The sequence below is a fragment of the Oreochromis niloticus genome, linkage group LG11 (assembly GCF_001858045.2).
Source record: "Oreochromis niloticus isolate F11D_XX linkage group LG11, O_niloticus_UMD_NMBU, whole genome shotgun sequence".
NCBI lineage: Eukaryota > Metazoa > Chordata > Actinopteri > Cichliformes > Cichlidae > Oreochromis > Oreochromis niloticus.
Window position 1 is genome coordinate 8,928,046 of NC_031976.2, and position 18,385 is coordinate 8,946,430.

Consider the following 18,385-nt stretch of genomic DNA (forward strand, 5'->3'; position numbering starts at 1 on the left):
ATCCATGTACACAGAGTAGTTTGAAATGAAGGGCACTGTGCCTTACTGAAAAAATGAAAAGTAACCATCACAATACAACTTTGCAACAATCTCTAAAGTACTTTATATTAATGGGAAAATTAAGCAGATGAAGAATCTTTTTTTCTGTTTCTTGTTGTAAAAATAAAATTCATGCAGAAATATTCCATGGTAGTTGCTTCTTTAGTTGTGAGGTGCAGCAGGCTTTCCTTCATTTAGACCCATAAACTTCCAGGCCATGCACTGGGATTCTCCTTTAGAAACATGAACAGGTAGAAGCAGAGGCTTCACTGCTCATCACTGCTTTTGTTACCTGTTGAAGTTCAGGATCTGCCTGCTGGGCTGGGGTCAGCATTCACTTGGTTTTAACATCACTCTGGGTTCTTGGCTAGCTTAGCGTTAGCATGCTATCTGTGCAGGTGCTTGCAGAGAGCTAAGGTTGTGTGAGCAGCATAATGTAGTTGTTTCATCTCTGGATGCAGTTTGCACTTTACCATCATGTTCTTGTCCTTTTATGCAATAAAAATAAAAGTAATGTCCATAACTACGCTGCGGACTGCACAGCTACTTTCTTCTTCCAGCACACAAACTGAAATCAGCTCATTGTAGCGCAGTGCAAGTGGAACTGATTTGATTGATAGGCAAGCAGATTAACATTTCCAAGAAACTGAACTACTGGGAACCCATCCCTACTTTTCATCACTGCCTTTGTTACCTGTTGAAGATCTGGCTCTGGCTGCTGAGCTGGTCAGTATGCAATCAGCTTTAACATCATTCTGGGTTCTTTGTTAGCTTTGTGTTTGCATGCAGTCAGTCTAGATGCTTGCAGACAGCCAAAGTTGTGTAAGTAGTATAATGCTGTTGTTTCTGTCCTGTATGCAGTTTGCATTCAACCATCGCACTCGTTTTCATTTCATGAAGATATGGTTTGCAGATAACTGAAAACACAAGTAATGACATAATTGTAAATGAAGTTGCGGTTGAGAGTGGTATTTACTCTTGCAATTAATACGAAATCATTATATTTAGCAACTTAACACATTACATTACTAAAAAATGTAGAGTGACTACAGTAACATGTTATTTTGGAACATTTTACACCCACCACTGACTGAAATGTTTTAATACTGAATTGGTTTTGCAAGTTGAAAAGTTAGGTATCACTTTTTTTCTTTTTTCTTCATGCCTTTTTCAGTCGTTTTGGAAGTGCTGAAATACTCTTCCAAAGCTAGCTGGCTTCGGGAGAGACAACTAGCCTCAGCAATATATGTAAGAAAGGGGCAGGTTGTACATGGCCCCTTTACATGTGCCCAGAATGCCCAATGGATAAACCACAGTCCACAAGGTGAAGCAGAAGGGGAAAACCCAAGGCCATTGCAATATTGGGATTTATATCACTATCCATGTAGTTTTTGTTGTGTTCACCTCTCTACATATAACATAAAACTGTTATTCTTGCTGTGCTCAAAAGAATAACACAAAATCCTTGAAAAAAATATTTCAGCCTTGCCACCGACCCAAGCCCTTCCTATATAATGGTCTTCTCATTTCACTGATTACATCCTTTCACAGCTACTTAAGGAGGCAGGTATGTGGTCCATCTGCAGACTCTAATTCAAGTGGCATGCATTGTCAGAGTGTAATTATAAACATCCGATCCACTGGTTATCTTGATTAACTCTTGCACAACCAACATCAGGCAAAGTAACCATGCAGATTGCTGTGTGGATGTGCACATTAAAGTGATGAGCTTCTGTTTAGTATTCCACGCTCTCTGCTAGTTTGTGGAGTGAAAATAATTAGGAGTGTTAGAGATAGTGACATGCCTGAGATGCATAGGAACACAGAGTTCATTCATTTCCATGAAAAACTGTGGAACAATTAAAACCTTTCAGTTTTTTACATCGCTGACACCCTCCAGACATCCATTACCACCACTCACCTCACTATATGCTTAATACTGCAGTTGTGGCTATTTCTTTTGGAAGATTGCAGTAAAGGTCATCCATGGCTGGGATGAACAAAAAAATATGGTAGGGGAAAAAACATAACTGTTAATTTAATTGTGTTTGTTAACGCTGGTGATTATGTTTCCCAGCTTCACTCTACATCCCATCATACTTTCACAAGTGATTTCATCATTAAACTTTGTATTTTCCTATTTGCCATTCTGGGATTTCCATTACTTATATTCCACTTATATCTGTACTCTTCAGTTTAAATTATTTATCATGAACATTCACGTATTTAATTATTAAAAGGCCAGTATTTTTTTAATAGATCAACTACTGTTATGATTCAAAGTTCAAGCAGAGTAAACTCTAAGCAGGGTTTGTGACAGCCGGCCAGTATACACCTTCATCAATATTTAAGTATGGGAAGATTTAAGTTTTCATGATACCGACTGAATGCACCCCGAGTGGGTGGCTGACCATATGGTGTCAGTGTTCTGAATAACAGATGACCTCAGATCAGATTTATCTTCGGGAGGGAGATGGGGCGAGAAAGGAAAGAGAGACGGGGTTCTTTGGCAACAGTGTTCACCTAACATTCATGCCAATAAAACCAAGTGGGCTTGAGAGTAGAGAGAGGGAGGCAGAAAGCAGAGAAGAAGCAGGGAATGACAGATGGGTAAGCAGAGAGAGTCCGCACAGAAAGAAGAAGGAAGAAGGAGAGTTAGAGTTTAAGACATAGGCCAGAGTTTTTGCTGCTCTGTAGCCTGTATAAAGACAGAAATACCAAGTTCCTGACACAATCTAAGACCCAAGCAAAATTCAGTTTGTACTATAGTGAAAACCTGACATTGCTATACGTCTTATTAAAAGCGGCAGAATATTCAGAATCTTTGAATTCCACCTTTTTTCTTTCATGCTTTATGTTTACTTTTGTTTTTACCATCTTACCCATTGGTTAAAGTAACATTTCAAACCATATTATGTTTTACATGTAATGTAACACAGGATGTAATGTGTGCTAATGTATTTTCTTACATGTTTTTATACTGTATAAACCACCTTAACTCAATTTAATTGTGGTCATTCTATTTGGTTCAAGTAAATTTGGATCTGGGAGGGGCAGGGAGAGAGAGAGAGAGAAAAGAGAGAGAGCAAGAAAAGTTAGTGAAGTGAAAAATGGAGGGAGGAGTTGAGTGAGAGAGAGAGAAAGTGTGTGAGAAGGAAAGAGTGAGGACAGACAAAGGAAGTTGGGGGCTTGGGGTGTGTGCAAAAAGAACACCTGTTGAGATTGGGGTTGGCACGCGACCCACTCCGACTCGCGTGGCAGCTGCACCTTAGTGGAACAATGGCAGTAAAAGAGAGAGACGGAGAAAGCGAGAGGAAAGTTTGAATGCACTACTTATCCTTTTAGGTCGTGCGAACCTCTGTTTGTGTGTGTGTGTGTGTGTGTGTGTGTGTGTGTGCGCGCTTGTGTGTGTGGCATGCTAATGTTTACAGAGAAGGTAAGGGAGGGGGGGAGGACAGAGGGAAAGAAAGACAGATAAGTGTGCCAAGAAATTGACATGTATTCAAGTTAACTGTGAAACCAAAACTAGGTGAAAGGTTGCATTTATGTTTTACAATAGAATAGAATAGAATGGAATAGAATAGAATAGAATAGAATAGAAGACACCTGCTCAAGGTACTGAATGAGGTGTTACATTTAAAAGCTTACCAGCTGTCCCTCCAGGTGCACAGAGCTCCCAAGAGTTTGTTGGAAGAGAGAAAAATGTATGAAGAACATATACTACCCTTGAAATTGTTGTCTGTATTTATTATTATTACTGAATTTGTACCGGCCTCAATAGACTCAAGCTGAAATGTGTGTGTTTTTAGCTTTAAACTTGTAAAGTAAATGGTATTTCCTGGACTAAAGCGACTTCTATTGCAAAGACTGAAACTGCATCGTGTTGTCCCGCATTTCCATATTAAAAGACGCATTATGGCAAAGTGTGAGTTTACGAGTTAACATTCTTATATCCATTGCAGTTCTGCTCCATGAACACACAAATTGGAGCCCAATTACCCACTGCTTTACTTGGATGCACTGCAGATACGAGGCCATATTGAATATAATTGTATCCAGTGAAATGCATCCAGTAACGCTGGCGACTGTACTTTCATACTAATTTCCCTGTGGCGGTCTAAGTCACCTCTGACTCCACTTTCATTAAGACACTGAACATCTGATCAACTCTCCTGGTCTCTCTCTGTTACACAGACACTTGGCACTACTTTTTAAAATTATTATTTAGATTGATTTTTTTTAATGTGAAGAAACAGGCATGCTCCCCTGGAAGCCAGAATCATTAAAGTGGTGACTGATTTCAATCTTTTTTTTTTTAACACCACCATATTGCTTCCATTTCCAGTTAATTCCACAGCCTGTTCTACCTCAGTGCAGTCTGTTATACCTTATTCCAACATACCCGCAGATACACGTTCACTCTGCACAACAGTATCGCTTGGATGCCTCCCTGTCGCACAGAGACATTATGTAATTCACCCCTGGTAACTGTATTCAATGCTGGGGCTGATCTCTTTTTACTCTCCCTAAATTTTCTGCAGCACAGACCCAGACAGGGTCCTCTCCGGCTATGCGACGCCATCTAGCGTCACTCCCAACTCCGCATTGTAGTTTAAAGCCTTCCTACGTCCTACTCTCATCCCGTCTCCTTTCATTTATGTGACTCATTACATTTAAAGTCGATTAAACCACAAATTGTTTTACTGGGTGAACTGGATGCCCCGAGGAAACAGAGCCTAGTAAGTGCTGTGATTGCTGTAGGATGATAATATGTCCACAAGCAAAAGATGATTTTTTTTTTTTTACCCACATACTTTTTGCACACCTTTATTAGGTGCATGTGGTAAGATTCAGAAAAACAAGATAAAATGATGCTCCGTGTCTGTTGGCTTTCTGTTTTTGTACACACGTTTCATCTGATTGTGGTTAAAACTGGGCACACTCTTACCTTGCGCAGCGCCGTGCGTTTCTCTCTCACCGGTGCTTTTTGTTTTACGAAAAACTGCACTGAGTGTCAGTTTTGAGTTTGTGTGCGTGTGTGTGTGTGTGCGCGAGAGAGAGAGAGCACACGCGCTCTCGCAGGCGGTTAATGCGCACACACATCACACACACAGCCTACTTCTTCTTCTTCTTTTTTTTTCCCCTCCCTCCTCGCTTCTCTCTTTCTAGTGCGCTGGAGAGGGTTCGTTCGATATGTGTTATGTGACAAAAGACCGCCCAACCCCGCCTCGGAGAGAGAGAGGGAGAGAGAGGAGTGAAAGCGCAAAGCATATATACAGCTTGGCTGTCTTGGAGTCTTTACTCACACTAGCCAAACTATCATGTCAGTCTGCTCGCACGGTGACCACCTGTAGGCAAACTACCACCAATTAAACTAATTATCGCATGTTTCAGTCAGTCCTTAGAAGGATAATCAGTTTAAATGAGTGATCCCATTATAATATAGCCTGCAGTATACGCCAGATAACCTTAGAGTGTGTTATCTTTAGCATTGCAAGCATACGGCAATGCACGACTGCATCAGCTGGCTTTACTATAGGTGCGCGCCATGCACAATATCCTCGCTGTCTGTGCAAGTGGAAGAAAAGGAGGCTGGTTAAAATAGAGCGCGTGGCTTTTGTGCCGTCTCGGGCGCACTGGTACATACTGCACTCTGTTTAAACGGCCATATGGTGAAGTATACTTAGCTTTCCTATAGCAAGGCTACATGTTAATGATATACACATGGGCTGGTGGTGAGAGTCGGCTGGAGGAGAGGGGGGGTGTTCATAACATAAGCCAATGTCTCTTTAAAAAAATGAAGTTTCTTGTTGTATTCTGGAATGAGGTCAGACACGAGGCTCCTCATTGCACGCGCTGATTATTATTAGATTCCATTTTCGGCCAATCGGCGCCGAGGTGGGCGTGAGTCTGGCGCGGAGGCAGGCTAGCGACAGGATTTCATTGGTGGATTTTTATCGCCCTTGTATTACGGGAAGGAATAAATGCAAGCAAGGGGGCCGGGCCGTGAGGGCTGCTTGGAACGCGACTGTAGGTGATGGGAGGCGGACAGTGTAACTCGCTCTAGCTGCTTTTTTCCTCCCTTACACAGCATGCATGGCTTTTGTTTCTGATGCAGAGAAAAGCACTTACCCTACACACTGTACTTGGGAGCCCTTTGTAAGTGCCCGAGCGCACAGTGTGGCACCCGGTCTGCGCTCTGCAGCTGCATAGACTGTGCTCAGTGGCCCCCACGGCTAAACTGGTTTTTATAACAGAAGGGGAGACTGAGAGACTGATTACAGGGTACACAGTGGAGACTGGGCTACCATCCGTGCTGTTTTAAACGCCAACAGAAGCTGGAAATTAAACTTTTTTTTTTCTTTTTACGCATCTAGCCCACTGAGGCTACTCTGGACTGAAGTGTTGCCGAGTTTACTGCGCATCTCAGGAGTGAATTATTTCTTGCACTGGCTTTTACTCGGCTCAAACTGTGAAGAGGAGGGGAGAAAAGAGCTGAGTTTGCTTTAATAGTGAATCAGAGGAGCAAGGAGAGAGGGAGAGAAAGAGCAAGCACACCGCTCTCCCCCTCTGTCTGCACAATTGGGCAGCATGGTGCAGAAAATGAGCCACACAGAGAGCACCACCGAGGCGCTGTCCTTCTTCGCCGGGGACTCGAGCTCCGATTCCGGGGCGTGCATGGACCTCGAAACGGCCGCTTCGCCTCTCTCCCCGGGTTCCACAGCTTCTTCGACCGCCGGCGACAAGTTGGGAGACAACCCGGCGTGGTGTAAAACTCCCAGCGGTCACATCAAGAGACCCATGAACGCGTTCATGGTGTGGTCCCAGATAGAGAGGAGAAAAATCATGGAGCAGTCCCCGGACATGCACAACGCCGAGATCTCAAAGAGGCTGGGGAAGCGGTGGAAGCTGCTCAGAGACAGCGACAAGATCCCCTTCATCAGAGAGGCGGAGCGGCTCAGGCTCAAGCACATGGCGGACTATCCCGACTATAAGTACCGGCCAAGAAAGAAGGTAAAATCGAGCGCATCCAAGCCCGCAGGAGAGAAGGGGGAAAAGCTCAACTGTAGCTCCAACAACACCAGCACTAAGACGTCCTCGTCTTCGAGGAAGAACGGATCCAAATCACCCAGCAGCAGCAGCAAACCCCACAAATCACTTTTCGGGAGCAGCAGCAATAGCACCAAAGCATCACTGTTTGCCTCTGAGCACCCAGCAGAGCACCACCACAACTCTCTCTACAAGTCCAAGTCCGTCTCCTCCTCAGTAGCCAAGCAGATACCTGATGGCAAAAAGCCCCGACGAGTATACGTGTTGGGGAGCAGCGGGGCTAGCTTGAGCGTGAGCCCGGCGTCTTCCGTCGTGGTCCCGGCCAGCCCGACGCTCAGCAGCTCGGCGGACTCCAGCGACCCGCTCAGCCTGTACGAGGACGCGGCCAGCGGCAGAGAGGAGGGTGCCGACTCCCCCGGCAGCAGCGGCAGCTTGGGCGGCTCATCGGAGCGCCACGGTGGGCACACGTACAGCAGTCGGCGGGCTTCCTCGCCTACCCCCTCCGGCTCTCACTCCTCCGCCTCGTCGCACTCCTCCTCGTCCTCCTCGGAGGATGAAGAGTTCGAGGACGACTTGCTCGACATCAACCCGAGCCCCAGCTTTGATAGTATGTCGCTGGGGAGCTTTGGCTCCTCGGTGCTGGACAGGGACTGGGATTTGAACTTTGAGTCCGGCTCCGGAGGGTCCCACTTCGAATTCCCCGACTACTGCACACCCGAAGTCAGCGAGATGATCTCCGGGGATTGGCTAGAGTCCACCATCTCCAATCTGGTGTTCACGTACTGAGAAAGGCAAGAAACGACAGGTAACATCCTGCCAGCAAATTAATAATAATAATAATGAGAAGAATGAGACCACAAACAGAAACGGGGGCATAAGTGGGCGCAATAGTTTGTGTTATAGGTTTAACTGCATCAGACTATTAAAGCCCCGCTGAAACTACCCCCCAGTCCTTTCTCGCCCCCCAAAATAGGCAAGAGGCTGCATATCCTTGGAGAGCTAAACTTTAAAGCAAATAAATGCTTTTTCTAGGCTACTTTTCTTTGGATGCGTCGACTGTGGGACTTAATACCAACACGACAGTGAAGGGGGTGAAGAAGAAGAAGAGGAAGTAGTACTGGAGACTGAAAACGCTCAGTCGTGGACTGTTTTGAACTGAACAACTTTACTGTGATTGATTTGCACGTCGTTCACTTAATCAATGTTGTTGACGATTTAACAAAAGAAAGAAAGGAAAAAAAGAGACATTTCGCAACTTTTTACCAATCGCCAGGTGAACTTCACCACTAAAAAGGTACAGAAACGGGACTGCCGTGCGACATTTTTTTGTTGTTGTGGTGTGTCACTAAAGAGGGATTTAAAAAAAAAAAAAAAGTGAAACCAAGGTGGGTTGGAGTTTTTTTTAAATTTTTTTTCTAAGTCGACTATTTTCTCAAAAAGCAAAAGGAAAAAAAACACGTTAAGCATGATAGCCTACTTTGTTCCTATCTTGTGCTGAGATTTTCTGTGAGACTGTCGAGCAGTTTAAAAACTAGTATTAGGGTTATTTAAATGGATAGGTGGCGCTCGCTTCGGTTCTTCTCTTTAAAAGAAAGAAAGGAAAAAAAAAACGGACATTGAAATAATCACCAGCTGTTGTAATTTTTCAGACTTCAGGATTCAAACGCAACTTCAAATCTGTGCTGAACTTTATACACATGTTCTCTATGATTCAGGACCAAAATTCTTTTAATGTTTTCAAGATTTTAACTATAGAGAAATCCTCACCGATTTCTCTCTCTTCTTTTCCCCCTTTCTCCTCCATCCTATGAGCTTTGTTTTGTACATGTATTCAGATGCCATTTTATATGGGATGTTGTATTTATATACTGGGCCAAGCATTTTTGACTTGATCATTTTTTTAATTTCTTGTATACATGATCTAGTCCTGTATTATTATTATTTTCTTACACGATTGTTTGTCAGTATGTCTGTGTCTGTCACATTTCCTTCTCAGGCGAAGGGCTAGAGTTTAAAAAAACACACAACTTTTGATTTCTTTTTTTATATTTAAATGTACACACTTTTGGACACTTAAAAAGAGAGGAAACAGTTTGATTATTTTCTCAGTGTATTTTTGTACAAATCTATATAGAAAGTGGGGGAGTCAACAATCGGTGTGTGTAGCCTACTAATACAGCTGTATTGGATTTTCTAATTTTTAATACCACCGGCAGGCTGCTTTTCATGCTGCCTTCAAGTGCTTACAGTAAGCTCGTGTGCTCGTAAGGTTTTGTTGCCTGTCCAAACGCTTTTCCCCCATTTTTTTTTTCTTTCCCCCCCCCGCAAATCAGACCTTTTAACACCGCGGTGCCAATTGTTTTTGATTTTAGAAATCAAAGGCACCAAACTACATTTACCTTCTGAAGAAATAAGGGAGCCCTTGTGGCTCAGGTGTGTAATTCATGTTTTACTTCAGTAAACAGGCAAACTTTGCGTGTCTTTTACCAGCATATGCTCTTAAGACTTCCCTGATATCCAGTCCATATATATTTCAATATCCTGTATTGACCGTAGCCTGCAGGCATGACATGCTTAACTTCTAAGGATTTAATTGTGATTTGTCCGACAGCACTTGAAAGCAGCATCAGCCTTTGTATCAGCCTACCTTCAACGTTTACAGTGCCAGACTGCAGGCTCCTTAAAGACACAGGAACGCATTGTTTCTGCAGGCTATTCCTGTGGGCCATGTGGGTTTAAGAGCATCACTATCTTGAGCAGCCACTTTGCTTTTGCATTTCCTGTCAAATATCTTGCCTGTGACAACAACGAGGAGATTGTAGCTTTAAATTTGACTTATTTCTTGATGTTTTCATTAACTGATGTCACATTTGCCAATCAACCACTGGATTGAAATAGCACTAGCGTTGCAGCAAGTAAACAACAAGGATGATAACATCAAGCGTATTCAAATTTCAGACTTGAGTTCTGCAAACACCTACTTGTACTGCGTTTCTCATTGTATTTGAATATATAATCTTTTCTACTTGTGGGCTAACTATTAGCTAATAATTGTTTTAGTATCTTTATGGCATGGTGAATAGCATTTGTATTTCAGATTCAGGTTATTAGCTGTTGTGTTTTTCAGAAAAAAAAATGGAAAAAAAATGAGGAAAAGCGATGAAACGTGAACTCGGTCTTTGTATATTTGACTGTATCATAAAGCAAAAAGATTGTGTGTTTATGTACGTTGTTGCTATCGAGGACAGGCACTGTCTAGAGCTGCCATCTTTTACACATCATTACCTACATTCGAGGTGGTCAGTTCAGACTGTTTTTTTTTTATATATAAATATGAAAGCATTTTTAAATATATTAACTTTATTTTTCATCCATCCTGTGCAATATGATGTGTAGAATTATCATTTATTGTCTCTAATCATGCCATAAACAAAAGTACCCACCCTCTTTTTGAGTCTCACAGAAAAGGGGCGGGGACTCATGCCAGCTAAATTGTGTCCATTCACTGCCTGTCAGATTGTTGATACAAACTTGTGTACAGAACTTTTTCAAGGAAGGAAATAAATATCAGCTGGAACTGAAACTCAACAGCTTTTTTCTTTATTCTTGAGTGTGTTTTTAATCTCTCTTTCAATGCCATGAATACCCAAGAAGTGATACATTTGTGTTATTATGTTCCAAGTTCATCTCCTAACAGTAATTGCCCAGAATGTATTTAATTATTACATTATAAGTTAAGTTTTTTGGGTTTCTGAAAATTCTATAAGAGGATGAAGGTTTTTACTCACCTTACCACTTCACCTGCTTTTAATCAAAACAAATCAAACCATGATTTACTTGGTGAAAAATAGACAACTGAAAGCAAACGTTTGCAATGGGGGCTGATTCCAAAAGTGCTCAGAATAACTTATAAAAACAGTCTTGAGTAATGAGCATTAACTGCTTTGGAGAAATCCACTCCAGCAGTGTGGCAACACCCCCCCAAAACTACCATTTACATAATTTTAAAAGGCAAGCAAAAATGGTTGTGAGGTCTGCAGTGTGAAAGAAAAGTGGTTTAGCGAAGAATTATTCAAATATTGTGTTGTAAACTTTCTGCAGCTACTGTGACAATTGCGCATTAAGTCAGTTTATATTATCCATGTCTGCACATCGCAGGGACTTTTATTTAAGTTTCCTCTTAATGCAGTGTAAATGCCTCATTCATATAAGAAACTTTCTGAAAACTGGCCTTGCTCAAAAAAACACACACACACTTTAAACTCTAGTCACCACAAAATGGGATGGTTTGGTTTGGAAAGAGTTTTGTAGCAGGTGTCAGCATCCGTAGAGTTACTGTCCACTTTATTCTCTAAATGAAGCTTAAAAGGCGATGCTCTTAACCCCTTTGTGACATAAGTTTGATGCTGGAGTTAAGTGGTATGGAAGCTTTACATTAGGATTCAGTTCTACATCAGATATTCAAACGTGTAGATTTGTTTATTTTAATTTTTTTGTATAAATGACATGACCTTTTTCTGTATTTACTGTTTTTATTATATTTGCACATCACCAAGAAACCGCATGAAAGCTGCACTCATCTGTTCAAGCACACATGTAAAATTGATTTATGTCTCTAGAGTTTAAAATTCTAATGCATTATGCATAACTTAAAACCACGTTGTTACTGGGTCAAAGCAGAAAATAGTTTAGCGTCACTCGTATCGAACAGAATACACAAGTCGTAGTCGCAGCAGCGCTAAATCATGACGATTAACAATGACCTCAGGGTATCTTTTGGTGTTGCTACACTGTTACTTCTGGAGTTCACGTGAATTTTTTCAGTCATAAAAAACAGAACAGATAACATTGAATGGACAGAATGCTCTTTATCCCTGAATATTTAATAAAACAACCTGGTAACCGGAAAACTCTTAGAAAGATGATGCAAGAATACACCCTGAAAAGGAAAACATGAATTGCCTGCTGCACCCCTCCTTTATTTCCCCCTCAAACCTCCCCTGGATAATACATTAAAGAAAACACACCCAAGCCAAGAACTGATCATGAAAAGCGATCCCACACCATTGCGACTGACCAAAATAAGCCTCAAATAGTTAGGACAGGTTTGCCTAAGCACCTTATTTCTTCTGTATAATAGCACACTGCTTATTTACATCATTAATCAAAGACACACACATACTGAGACCACCGTAAGTGACTGAATGAAGGGGCTTATTAGTGAATACATAATTATTTTCATTCAAGATATGTCTATTCTATTCTGTTCTATTCTATTTCAGCCTGTTGTGCCGTTACGCTGGCATTCAGACTTGATTCAGTCATGATTTCCCTTCCCCCTCTCCCAGACAGACCCTTATTGTGGGGGAAGGGCTGTTTTAGCAGCAGTCAGCCAAGGGCCCTCCAGCGTAGCTGACAAGCATGTCTGTCAACAGTATGCGGATGTGTGTGTGTGTGTGTGTGTGTGTGTGTGCGGGCATGTGCATCATACTACATGACATGGGTATTTTTTTATAACAAGACAGGAGCCTGTATACTTAGCTCAAATATTAATGGTTTCATTTATTATTATTATTATTAGTAGTAGTAGTAGTATTATTAATTGTTGCTATTTCTCTTCTGTCAGCTACTTTAATACAACAGACGATGCAGCTCAAAGCACACAGCCACTGGTTTTATTGCATAACAGTTTATTTTATTAAATTACTGTTCCATGGTTATTAGTGTAACTGGTTTTGTGGAACTGTTATATATGGTAAAAACACCAGCATGTTCAGGAGTTATCAGTTCTTTTTATTGTCGTAATTAGATGCATCTTGATGCCCTTCTTCACTGTCTGACGTCTACTTTCAAATAAAGTAGGTGTATAAAAAAAAAAAAGCAGCATTGATTGTGGAAATAAAGTGAGCGTGTACAAGTGCATAAATCCATAGCGGAGATCATAATACGACTGCTAACTATTCTCTTAATGAAATGCAGATATATGCATTTTATAGCAGCTTAATTAGTCGTGTTTTACAACTAACCTTACACTGCAAATAAACAGTTATTTCAGCTGGCAGTTTTAGCACCCACTGCATACTTTCTATCTTAATATCCCCATGATTGTGAAGCGATAATATCTGTACTGTTTGGTATAATCTTGCAAATTTCTTAAGATTTCCAGCACTTCTGTGTGTCTGTGTGTGTGTTAAGCTCCTCTAAGCTGTATGTAGCCTGTTCAGTGTGCAGTCTCATGCCTGGCTCAGCTGACTCCTCAGTGGGAGATGTGCAGGCAGCAGTCAGGGCAGAGCAGAGTGGAGCAGAACAGGCTGACTGCTGGAGTCAGTGGCCCAGTAAAACCACAGCAGGGGGGGATAAGAGCTCTGCCGGAGGGGGCAGAGAGAGGTATGACTGTATCTCTGTCTGTCTGTCTGTATATAATATATCCATTCTGAGCTAAACCCAAGGGGGTAGATGGTGTTGTTGTGGTGATGGCGGTATGACTATTTATCTGCTTTCTGTGATTTACACCCCCCCCCCATTATTTCTATGTGCAAATACCATTTGTTATAGTCGCTGTTTATACACAGATTTCTGTGAACAGTAGCTCCTTCCTTTTATTATTTATCTGTTTTTGTCTGGCATATAAATGAAGGACACAGTAGTGGTGTTGTTGGCTATCTTTAGTTTTTAAATTTCTACCTAACTGGCTGTGTCTAGATGTTCCCACAATGCATTCATGCACACACACACTTGTGGAAACGGGTGTACACAAAGAATGCCGAGCACAAAAGCAGTATTGACTAGTACGCTGCTTTTTCAGGACCCAGGTCAGGTCCAATAGGCAGAGCCACAGAGGCTTTTTCTTCTGCCTGTGAACAGCAGTGTGGTTAATAACTGTCACTGCATGTATTTGCATTTGCACGTTTCCCAGTTGTCCTGCGTGCTCCTTTCTTAGGAAACGTTACAGCCGGGACAAAGAGCTGCACATAACTGGGAGAAGGGAGACGTGATTATGACTTCTTCCCTGCCCCTGCCCCTGCTCATCTCCCTCTTCCCCCTCCTTCCAGCACACCCACATGTAATACTACCAGCACTACCCTCACCGACTGCAGTACCAAAAGCAGCTTTCCTAATGAAAAAAAAGCCTGAAACTCTGACACTCCTTTAATTTTTTTTTTTTTATTTCTCAGGAAGGAGGAAGGAGTTATACAACAAAGAGTAACTGATGTTAAGGTAGTGGTTAAGTAAGATTTCAAGTTAAGTTATAAAAACTAGAAAGTTTGCTCAAGTAAATAAACTTAATCAAATAAATTAATTAAATAAATTAATAAATATCTATGTATTTACGGGGTGCAAAGATGCCTAAATATTATATTTACGTATGTTTTGGTGCATCACTGTTACTGTTCTCCAAACTCAAAATAAAGCTTTTGCATAAGATTTGACGTAGCAGTAGCACAGCGGATCCCCGTCATTACAAGTCTAGAGCTACAGATATACACACACCACTTCATTCTTTACAAAAAAAAAATAATTTTTCCCCCTTTTTTTGGTCTCTTTCTTTGTTCCCCTGCTACTGCTGTCCAGACACAATGGTTGTCTCCACGCGGAGGATACAGGAAAGTTTTTGTCAGCCAGCCAAAAGACAAGAAGAATGGAGGAAAAAAGTATTTCGGAAGCAAAGATTTTCTAGTGTGACAGTTTTATGAGGGTTTCTTTTGGTTGCCACTTGAACGAAAGAGAGAGAGAGAGATAGAGAATGCTCAATGAAGAGCACCTTGCAAGCCAGTGCCACAAAGAGGCTTTAATGAATAAACAAATGCAAGAAGAAAAAAAATGGGGTAAAAAGAATAAATAGATATCCCACGACCCAGACAATTGGCTGCTTTGTAAAAAAAACAAAAACAAAAAAAGAACTTATTGGGAGTTAGTGTGTTTAAATAAAGTAAAATAGTAATAATAAGTATAATGATCGAACCCAACACCTAATCCCCGTGATCTTTATCACTGACACGGATCCACAGTGTATATTGTTGTGTGCATAGTTGTTTGACTTTGAGAGGGCGGGACTCTTTGGAGAGCGAAATGAACTAGGCGCGGCCAAAAAAGAGCCCCATCCATCTATCACACGTGTAGACAAAGGGGGACTCCACAACACAAAGCTAGATGTGCCCTCTCAAACTTTTCCCCCCCCCTACAACCGACAGCAGCGCGCGCACAGGAAGCCGACTGCCCAGGTGAGTTGTCTCCGAGCGGCACACTCTTTGCTTTCAAGCCTCCAGCGATTTTTTGGAATTTATTCCCAGTTAAAAGTTGCGGCTGTAGTTGGTGCGTCAGCGCTCAAACTTGAGCACAAAGCAGGAGGGAGAGGGAGAGAGAGCTAGAGAAATCGAGGCAGCAAGGAAAGAGAGAGAGAGAGGGAGCGAGAGGAGCGGTCCCCTGTTCCTTTGTCTGATGCGGGTCGCTTTGAGGAGAGAACTTGAGGGGGATGCTCACACACGCATCTCCATAACGCTCATTAACACTCAACTTGTGCTACTTAGAAGCAATTGTCAGGGAGCTTTCATGGAGTTGAGGCAGAGTTTGTGGGGTTGCTGTATTTTTTTGTCTCTCGAGGATGTTGCGACACAAGACAAAGCCTGTCAGAAGTTTGCGGAGGAAAGGACCTTTTTACGCACGCGAGAAAAATCACAGTTGGCTGATGGATAGTTTGTAAATACTATTTTTTCTTCTTCTTAGTGCAGTAGTTTTATGACTGTTGTGTTTGCGTTCTTGCGAAGTTGTCTTTCTGCACTATGGGAATTCCGCGCAGTGCAATCAGGTGTAAAGTCTCCAAGAAACAAGAAACGGTAACACAGAATTAAACTTTTTTTCGCACTAATGAGAAATGATGTTTGGAGGCAACAAAAAAAGATGCCATGACGTGAATCTAAAGCGAGCTCATCTTGAAAATCTTTAAGAAACTTGTTAGAGTTTATTTGGAAATAGATCAACAGGTATAAGTCGCTGCAGCTTCTTTGTTAGGCTACTGTAAAGGCTCCTTTGTTCTCAGTCCATACAAAGAAAGCTAGCAGAAAGGAGCGCAGATCCACCAGGAAACAACTTTTTCTTTTCTTTTTCAAACTTGCAAAGTTAAATTTATGTGATTTATATTTTTTAATTATGTTGTTTAATTCTAGTATTTCAAAGTGTTGGAATAGCTTTTATTTGCCTTGTTTTCTTTTAAAGAATCAAATACCCGGGAAATGTCAATGTAAATACTTTTTATTGTTTATTGAGTTTTATTGTTAAGTTCCACCTTCATTTTTTATTTTTTATGCCTCGTTATTTAAAAAAATAAAGTGGACATGATTTAGAAACAAACAAACTTTCTTTATCTTGTGAAGGTGTGGCCAAACAACTTGTGTGGATTTGAAGCATTCCACTGTGGAGTAGCTCTACCCTTAAACTTTGCATTAGTCAGCAAAGAGGAGAATTCACACCTACAGGATTTACATGTGGTTTGAAACCAAATTAGTTTGCTATTCTATATAAAGAAATATATATATTTACAAGTTTCTAAAAACAAATTCGACTCATACAGTTCATTCACACACTTTTACGCTGCTTATTCACTACTAAAGTGTGAGTTTAATATGATTTAGACTGGGATTCCATTTGAATGAGAAAAATGTGCTGTAGCTTTGACTGACTGCAATGCCTTTAACCTTTTTTCTTTTTTCTTTTTATTTCTCTGGGCACTGTCCTTAGGTGGGAATTTAAGCAATTTAACCGGTACAGTGCTTGCTTCTGATGGATTAAGATTAAAAAAAGATGTGTAGAAAAAAAAACACGTGGAAGATGTACAGATTCACCTATCAAGCTATTTTTAAGATGAAATGAAGGATTAAGAGACTGTTCACTTTTCTTCTGGATGAACATGAAGACTTATCTCATGAGGATTTAGACTTCAGCAGCAGCAGCGCCAGTCGGATTGTGTTTTAGGCACACTTGGAAATCTAAACCTCATGGAGATACTTTGAGGATTATAAAAGATGTGCATGTAGAATGCCACAATACAAGACGCGTCCTGGGCCAAAGTCCTTGGGATAGCAGGATATTGCTTTCCTGATCCTTCTCAGCCCTCAGCATGGGTAGGTAATATTACTCTTTAGTGGGAGATGGTATGTGGCACTTGTTCAACCACTTGTTTGCAGGGCTGGTACATGTGTGAAATCCCCAGAACACGCAAGGACACACAAACACACACACACTATTTTCCAGATACATTTGTCATCAGCTGTATTTTGTAAGGCGTTGTGTTGCTCCTGTACTTAAAGCTAAAATCAATATACAGTTGATAAAAGATTATTTTGAGGCAACCAGCTTGTCTTATCGTGCCAGTCATTAGTCATTGCTCCTGAGAAACTAAGATAATTTTGGCATGTTTAAACAATGATGACTATCAATACTGTAAACTTGCAATTCTTGCAATGTCTTTTTGTATTCCACACTTGTTATGCACTCTGAAATTTTTTAATAACATAGTGAATAACCATGAAATGCCCAAAGCACCTTAATGAAGCTGGATGTTTAGTCCAAGGTTGTTGCACATGACCACTAGTCTGTATTGTAAAATAACAAGCTAAAAGTTCATCTGATGATATGCAGTTTGTACAATTAGTTCAGTAGTAGCAGAGTCCCTACATCATGACATGTTTATATTTTATTTTATTTTTATCTGTGCATGGTCTCGGCATAGCACAGCAGCATCATTGTGTCATAGTCGGAGTGCATGTTTCATCTGATTTGATTTCGGTTATCTGTTATAAAGCCCGAGAACGCTTTTGGGCCAAATTTGAGTGTCCACGGTCTGATCAGTTTTAACACTGATAGTTAGTTTCACTTACGATTGCGTGACAGTCATATCATTTGCATGCACTGTGATCCATTCATCAGTCAGCATTCATCAGTTGCGAAATGTTCTGTAGAAAGAGAAATCTTTCTTCAAACGCCCAGTTCATTTGGGGGTCAGGCGAGAGCGAGACCATCCTACAATGAAGAAGGCAGTTTTGTATTTCGCCTGATGCTTTTGCAGCAGCTAATTCAGACGAATCTCTTAGAGTCAGAAAAGAGTCACAAGCTATTCAACTGGCCTTCTTAACCTGCATTTGCATTCTACTATACAGGAGTGTGAGGGAGAGAGGAGAGTCACTCCTTTCTCTCTCTTTGCAGCCCCTTATCAATGATGTCATTGAGAGCCAATGAGAGCGTACAGTGGAACTTGTAAGCATCCAAGCTCCACCTCCAGTCGCTTTGTGCATGGTAGCCC

General features: G+C 41.3%; 1 protein-coding gene and 1 long non-coding RNA gene across 13 annotated transcripts in view; both read left to right on the forward strand.

Annotated features, from left to right (window-relative positions):
* Positions 1–6,029: 6,029 nt before the first annotated feature.
* sox4b (SRY-box transcription factor 4b) lies at positions 6,030–10,672 on the forward strand. Its single transcript, XM_005450544.4, has one exon. The coding sequence runs from the start codon at positions 6,631–6,633 to the stop codon at positions 7,873–7,875; it is 1,245 nt and encodes a 414-aa protein (XP_005450601.1). The 5' UTR covers positions 6,030–6,630; the 3' UTR covers positions 7,876–10,672.
* Positions 10,673–15,193: 4,521 nt separating this feature from the next.
* The window catches only part of LOC102082788 (uncharacterized), a 139,750-nt gene continuing 136,558 nt past the window's right edge, over positions 15,194–18,385 (forward strand). For 10 of the 12 annotated variants that reach the window (XR_003222191.1, XR_003222190.1, XR_003222186.1 and 7 more), the window contains exons 1-2: positions 15,194–15,311; positions 16,825–17,207. This is a non-coding gene — a long non-coding RNA (uncharacterized LOC102082788). Of the gene's footprint in view, positions 15,312–15,360; positions 15,924–16,824; positions 17,208–18,385 lie in introns of those variants that run through there. The other 2 variants (XR_003222183.1, XR_003222184.1) reach the window with 2 other exon arrangements.

What these genes read in the sequence shown, in the direction of transcription:
- sox4b (XM_005450544.4), top strand. Translation starts at nt 6,631, where the DNA reads ATGGTGCAGAAAATGAGCCACACAGAGAGCACCACCGAGGCGCTGTCC.